The sequence below is a fragment of the Syngnathus scovelli genome, chromosome 6 (genome assembly GCF_024217435.2).
Source record: "Syngnathus scovelli strain Florida chromosome 6, RoL_Ssco_1.2, whole genome shotgun sequence".
NCBI lineage: Eukaryota > Metazoa > Chordata > Actinopteri > Syngnathiformes > Syngnathidae > Syngnathus > Syngnathus scovelli.
The window spans coordinates 9,249,964-9,257,578 of NC_090852.1; the positions used below are offsets into that span (position 1 = coordinate 9,249,964).

At 41.3% G+C, this 7,615-nt stretch overlaps 1 protein-coding gene across 5 annotated transcripts in view; it reads right to left on the reverse strand.

Moving 5' to 3' along the window:
• The window catches only part of wnk1a (WNK lysine deficient protein kinase 1a), a 29,515-nt gene extending 22,502 nt beyond the window's left edge, over nt 1–7,013 (reverse strand). For 2 of the 5 annotated variants that reach the window (XM_049723837.2, XM_049723833.2), the window contains exons 1-2: nt 6,793–7,013; nt 3,519–4,682 (exon numbers count right to left, since the gene is read on the reverse strand). In XM_049723837.2, the coding sequence (XP_049579794.1) occupies nt 3,519–4,295 (777 nt within the window). In that variant the 5' untranslated portion in view covers nt 4,296–4,682; nt 6,793–7,013. Of the gene's footprint in view, nt 1–3,518; nt 4,683–6,140; nt 6,292–6,432; nt 6,597–6,792 lie in introns of those variants that run through there. The other 3 variants (XM_049723836.2, XM_049723834.1, XM_049723835.2) reach the window with 3 other exon arrangements.
• Between the last annotated feature and the right edge of the window lie 602 nt (nt 7,014–7,615).

Genomic DNA, 7,615 nt, shown 5'->3' on the forward strand with positions numbered 1-7,615 from the left:
TCTTAGAATTAGATCCGAATCGCTTCAGTGATGTCATCATAGCTTAACAAAACAATTGCGCAACCAGGTATTGTTTTGGGAGAATGCACAAGCGTAAAAGCCACGCTTACAAACACAGATCCAAATCAAAGAGAATCATTGCTGAAATCGAGTGATTCATTCAGGATGGGCTCTTAGAAAATATACAAAAGATTTGGAGCACATTCCAAATTATCATTCGCAGCAGTGTTTGAAGACATTTTATAGGTTGTAGAGACGAGAAAATAGTCATTTGCTAAATTTGCAGCATTAGGAGGTTGCATGTGCGGAAATCAAAATATTATTAACGCAACATCTTTTTGACAGGTCAAGATACAATTCACCAGGGAACCTTTTATTTAATAGCAAGCTTTGACATTCTCTCATCCATTGAATTTCTAAGACTTTGTACATTTTCTGCTTGAATTTGAGTTCATGAAAATCATCATTTGCATGTGATGTTTACATCAATCTGCTTGTATCACATGGATAAATGACTGTTGATTGATGTAGTTGGTAAGTGGCAGATCACATGTAAACAGTTGACCAGAGATCTTCAGTTTGAATGAATCTATCAGTTATTCAATCAATTACTATGACTGTATGTGTGTGTGATTGTATATACCGTAAATTATGATTACATGGCATGGCTGGTTATTATTTTGGCAATGTTGTGACATCGTTCACATGCGTTTCTAATTTTGAATCGCAACCAAACTAGTTGCTGACGTTGGACCATTCATGAAAGCGCTGTGAATACTTGCACACCGTAAAACATTTCAGTTAAGTGTGCAGCAGGCCTAACCTGCCAATCCGGCTCCAGCTCCTGACCTCACTCACTAGGCCACGCTCCTTATATGTAATACAGTATTATCACAGTGTAGCACTTTAAGACTACTACTTTACATTCTACTAATTGTGTTTTTTTTTTTTTTTTTTCGTACAATACGGTGCTATTTCTATTCATTATAAACAAAAAGTGCTGCAAGAGATTGATGGCATTTCAATGATTTTAAATTAATTAGTTATACGAGTAACTCGAGTTACGAGCTTCATCACGGAACCTTACATTTGTGAGTCAAGGACCCACCGTATTTAAATCAAAATATATTTTAACATACTAATGCCAAAACAAGAATTTTCAAAAAGATAATGGATTTTTGTAAAAAAGATTTTAAAAAAATAAGCAGCTTTTGGGTGAAATAGCTAAAGAAAGAAACGGTGCCATTCATGAGGAAGACAAAAAAAGTGTGGGAGGAGAACAGATAGGCCGAAACAAGCTCTGGCAGGCCGGCCTGCTGTGCTTCACACTGGAGATTCTTCTGTTAGGAATGTGACCCACTTTACATTCACACAAGCATTCCCAGTGTGAGCGCTCTGAGCATGCGCCGCCGCTGGTGTCGTGTCGTGTCAGGGGGGGAGGGGCACGAGGCTGTAATCTTCACATTGTTGCAAAGCGTGCATGTGAAGCTATGGCTGCTGTATACGCACTGATGCCGGACAAGCTGAGAGCGTGACAGGAAAGTCATGTGGTAAATGAGGTCAAACTTTGCTCAAGGCCATGGAGCTGCCTCAGCTAGACACGCAGCAGAAAGCTATTCTTTTGCCTCCAAATATGCCAAACATATTTTTCGATCCAATTTGAAGCCAATCACGCAGTAGGCAAAAAGAAAAGTAGCAATCACATTAAGTGCCCATTTAACAGGCTCAATAATACAATCTGCGCAGGAAGTAACTCACTTTGTCCAAATTTTAATTGCTTTTGGACTTCAAGTGCACTGACCTGAATTAATGCTATCTAGTATTACATTCTATATTTCTTAGTTCCAAAATGGAGTGCAAGCTGTCAGTGTTAGTGAATCAATGTAAAAAATTATAGTCGTGAGCTGACTATGTACACAATCAGTGCAACCATTCAAAACTAGCTCCTGTCCAACGCGTTTCCCAATGACTTCAGAGTAAGCGATGTTTGTCATAGGAGCATTCGAGAGCCCCACCAATGCTGATTTTCTATGCATAAAAATACTGATTAAGTGAATGATTAATTTTTAAAAAACTTAAGCCTCAAAAAGTATTTTTTGATTTTAATTAATTTTTTAATCAAACAAAAATTAAGCCTCTACAAATCAGAATGTTATTCAGGCTGCCGTCTCCCGAGGCAAATCCCAAGATGCTCTCTCTTAACTGAAGAGAGACTGCCAATTCATCAGAAGACAAAAGCCCATTACGCCGCCGTTAATAGCAGTTGAGTAAAGCCATCTCCGTAATGCACCGTTTTAAATATGCGAGTAAAATGTGGGGCAAAGATCAGGAACCACTGAGGGGGAAAGCTCCATTGAGTTAAACCATTTGCACATTAACACCATTGCCATGACTCATCAATATTCTATCAACTTTGCCTTTAGCCAGGTTTACACGACGCTTTGCAGTCCAAGTAAACTAAAACCGGATGACCAAATGGATGGGAAAATACTTCATAAATGCTTCAATCAGAATAGAAAGAATGACATAGAATGGCGTTTCATTTGGATTCACAGGGGAGGAATATTTCTTTTGTTTGAACAGACGACATGTACAAAGTTCTTTAGGTATCGTGAAGCTGCATGCCAATTGCGCAAGCTCCATCTTGACGTAAATGTGTAATGAGTCACATTTACGCAATTCAAAACAGCAGGTTCCTATTTTAGCTTCTTTAAAACTAATTGTTTTTAATCAAGCTGTTGCTTTAATAAAAATACACAAACAATCACACCTACTATACTCGATATAAAGAACTAAATTCCATCTTGATAAATCACGTGATGTTTACATCCAACTGAGCAGGCTCCAATGCTAAAACTGATATTATAATTTGGGTACAGCTCAAATGCGATAGTAAGCAACTCACAGACCAGAGTAAATATCACTTGGCTTATTATATAGTCTCTCTATGTATTGCTGCTGCTGTGTGTGTGTGTGTGTGTGTGTGTGTGTGTGTGTGTGTGTGTGTGTGTGTGTGTGTGTGTGTGTGTGTGTGTGTGTAACTGGCAATTGTTTTAGGGTTTATAAATACCATAAATCTGTGGTAGTAGGTTTCAATTGCCTGTCTATGGCATTTCACATTAAATGTTAGCATTAAGCTAGCAGACTTTCGCTGGAATTTTTTTTTTTTTTTTTAAATATGAATGTCAGTTTTACAAGAAACTAACTGCAAGTGAGAGTGAGAATAGTTGCAAAGGAATGCTTTATAAGGCACTTTTAAAAGCTTAAATGTGTGTCAAATGTTGAAAAGGGGGCAAGCTAAATAATAGTGATTTAAAAAAAAAAGGTCCATATTGCAGTTTCACCAATTGCGTGTGGGTTTGGAACGTATCCCCTGCGCTAAATGGGGATTCACAGTTTATTGTCTGCCGTAAACTTGAAATGTTGCACGTCGTAAACCAAAATGCCCCCATTTCTACAAGACTCAGTGAGATAAGCCCAAGAGTGCAAAATGAATTGAACGTCACCCAATTTCTTACCTGCAACTCACACCAAGCTACTTCTACTGTGGTTTCCGTATCCAAGCCTTTGTAGACGGTCTTGAAAGAGCCACGTCCAATTTCAATGTCAAATTTCAGGAAGCGCCCATCCGGCGATGTTCCCACTGCTTTCGTTTCAGCCTCCTCGATGTCCTCCTGCACTTTCTTTTCCGCCTCCCTCTGCTCTGCCTCGGCACGCGCTTTGGCAGCATCCTTGTCCTCTTCCTCGGCGTCTCCTTCATGCAGCACCTTCGAGCCGGTAGAGTTATATGCCTCGCTTTGACTCAAGTCTGGCAACGACTGGGTCTCGGTGACCAACATGCTGTCGCAAACATCTTGTATGATAGTAGACGTCTGTTTCATAGGCACTACGTTCACCGTGGCAATTTCCAGGTCTTTCCGCTCTTGCCTTTCCAGAGTCTCAGTGGACTCCTCCTTACGAGGAGCACTTTGTTCAACCTGCGGCGCACGGACGACGGCAGCCTGTTGCCGTTGTACCGGGGCCTCCCGCAGTTGGTTCCGCTGAGTGGCTGGTATGGGGATCCTGCTGGGCAAAGGGAGGGCCAACGCCGTGGCATTGCAGTCGCTGATGACACTGCGGCGGAAAAAGCGGTGCTCGGGGTTGCCGCGGTCACGCTCCATGGTGTGATGCCGCCGTCTCACCTCGGTCGGACGGGATTCATTGACCATCGAGTCTGACCCAGAGGTGGGACCGTTTCCACTCTTCGGAGGGGGAGCCAGGAACTTAACCATTTTGTCATCAGGCTTTTCCGACATCCCACACAAAGAGTACAAGGAAGACAAGAACTGAAAAATTAAAATAAGGAGACTTCCATGTCAGCTAAAGGCTTTTGTATAATTTGATCTCAAAGTCTCAAATTTTCTTTTCTTGTATCTTAAAGTCCGTCTTTATGCACATAGTGCAGAGATTGGAGGAGGTGTATGGGTGGTGTTCTTTTGGAAAAGGTGTGAACACCACAGCAGGGCACAGACTGCTGATGTTGGCAAACAAAACGCTTTAGATCCACAATACCCATTCTGTAAGACACAGGCTGCAGCTTCTGTCAAGCATAAGGACTCTCTGGTGAGGAACAAGCAGGTAGCGCTCTGTTACAGATGCCCAGCCTCTGAGCAAAGGTCCAAATTTGCTCTTGTCCAACTTCACTGAAAGAAAAAAAAAAAACACTTCAGATGAGACCAAAAAAAAAAAAAAAACTCATGATGGCAACAAAACTTGAATATATTAAACATACTATGTATGTAAAACTAATACAAAATACTTTTGAATGACAGCCATGTGTGTATGGAGCAACAACGTCACAAAATGCTGAGGCACTACCCTTTCAACAGGCTCTTGTACTTTTGGAACGTATGCCTGCCACAGACAGCATGCTTGATTGTTTTTTCTTCTCCTGTTTTACTATTTTTAAAGCATGACTAAAAATAAGGCCACACTATAATACAATTATTACTGATTTCTCTCACAATGTTGGTTACATGTACAAGCGCTGCACCTCAAAATTTACCTTCACTCAGCTACAATAACATCAGGTTTATTCAAATAATGGTTGTGGTTGGAGTTGCCAGCACTGTAGATTAAAACTTTCATGCTCTGACGCAAGGCATTTCTAATATTTTGACAACTATACTCAACACTAATTGGCAAATAAAACTAAATAAACACTGGGTGTAATACAGCATCACAACCACTGCATTAAAACTGACAATCAAGACAAACAATATACAAAATAACAAAATAAGTTACAGGTTTTACAGATACACAAAAATACCCATGAAACCCACGTTTATAAATATGTTTATAAATATGCAAAGAAGTCCTAAAGAGGTTTGAAGAGATATTTATACATACAGCATTACACATGTATAATAGTATGCAGTAGTTCTTGCTTTATTGAACCAATGACTGCCTCACGCAGCCTCTGAAGTGTCCTTGCCTTATTAGAGTAATAGCTTTTAATGTTTTGATGGTATGATGCAAGTTTTTGTTTGTATTTGTAAATGTTATTGTATAGGGAATATTTTATTGAAGCTTGATTTATTCAAGGGAATCATGAATTAAAACCGCAATATTCAGCAGTGGGGGAAAAACACAATGTGATATTTTCCTAAAACGTCAAAGTACATGTACTTGAAGTTAAAACTACATCTACCGCTCAAGTAGTACCAGATTGCAGCACTAGCTCCCTAATCTCGAACATTTGCCAGAGCCCGTTTTAACCATTAGACAGCTGCTCCAAGACCATTGGTCCACATCTAAAACGAGGAAAGGTGTAATTAAGATGATCACATTGCATTAATCGCATAAGAACAAAACGTTTGGGCGGGGGTAGGAAGAGGGGACTTGAGAAATCGCATCCGACATCGCAACCACCAAGCCCATTTTAGTCCGTAGTTTGGCACCCATTTAAATATGCAGTCAATGACAATCGATTGGGCTAATTAAGTCAACCACAGCCTACCGTGTCAGAGCACAAGATACAAAACGAACCGGGCGGGATTGATGGCCGACCGCGCATTTGAAACGCTTAATAATAAACAGTAGCGGCGTATACATTCAATTATATATTTCAATGTGGCTGGTAAAAGTGCCATTTTACCTACTTGGCATTCGCCTAGTGAATCCACGTTTCCCCCGGCTCTTTATATGACGCCAAATGCACTTCAGATAGTCAAAGACACAAAGCAAAGAAGCAGCTACCGGCTCTTTGTTAGCTTCCTCGCATGGAGCTAGTTAGCTCAGAGGAGCTAATCCCGTCCCCCGGCGGCCTAACCAGTCAAACGTCACGCCGCATATTTTACACAGGATGCCCCCCGCTGTTTGCCTTCTCACATAACATAGCCGGCGTTTGTCCAATCCAATCTCAAATATAAATATATAAACAGATGGCGTTACCATTTCGGGATCCAGTTTCCATCCCCGGATAATCACCATGGCGCGACAGGTACGTTCGGCCGGTGCAACGCCGGCTGGAAAGCAACCAGGCAGGCAAGCTGGCAGTGACAACTCGCGTCACTTAGCTTAGCGTGCTAACAGAAAGCTAGGCGGGTCTTGCAGATGGCCCGAATAGCTGGACCCGCCCCCCTTGTGTGCCCCCTCCCCTCTCCCCAGTACGATTAGACGTAGTGTCTAGTTGAGAAATAAAAAAACGAAATCTTAAATTTTTTTCATAAAAACGCAGTTATAGTTCTATACGGTTCACTTAACTGGCAATCGCGTCCGGCTTTTCGAAGCAGTAGACAGACGGTGACCTACCTCGCATCCACAACACAACTGACATTCACCAGAGTTGAAATGCTCCTCGCAGCGGATGTCGTCTAAAAATGAGTACATGGTCGGTATAAGAGTATCATCGACAGAAGAACGTCTATTGTGCCGACAAACAGGGACATTTTGGGGTTTTAAAAAAAAAAAAAAATCCTCCAGCAACGCAGTTCCTCGGTACTGACGAAGAAACGGGATTTTCCGTATGCGCATGCGCGAGTGCCGAATGACCTCATAACTACCGCTCTTGGATTATTCGAATTTGAAGCAAGATGAATGAGTTACGCCAGGCGGCACGGCACGGTGTTGCACTGGTTAGCTGCTAACCAGTGCTCCACAGTTAGGAATTTACTTAGCCCTCCCTGTGTGGAGGTTACATCTTCTCTCCGGGCACTCCGGTTTCCTCGCACATCCCAAAAAAGTTACATTACATTACATCACAACGAGTTCGTTTTGAGAAACGGAGCATCGTTTGCACGTTTTCATTTGCTATACCCGAAAAAAATATTTGTCTGTTAGAAATAAATTAAAAAAAAGTAAACTTTTTAATAAGTGGTTTTCGTTTTAGCAAATAAAAATGCATGCAATTGGAACTGACTGCACATTAGACTCAGCCAATAATATTGGGAGACTGCAGGGAACCTGATGTTATTAAGTTTGATTCGATATATTGATTTAAATGATATCCACTTTGAAACCATCGTCTCATTATCGGTCATTTCAAAACATCATCCATCCATCCATCCATCCATCCATCCATCCATCCATCCATCCATCCATCCATCCATCCATCCATCCATCCATCCATCCATCC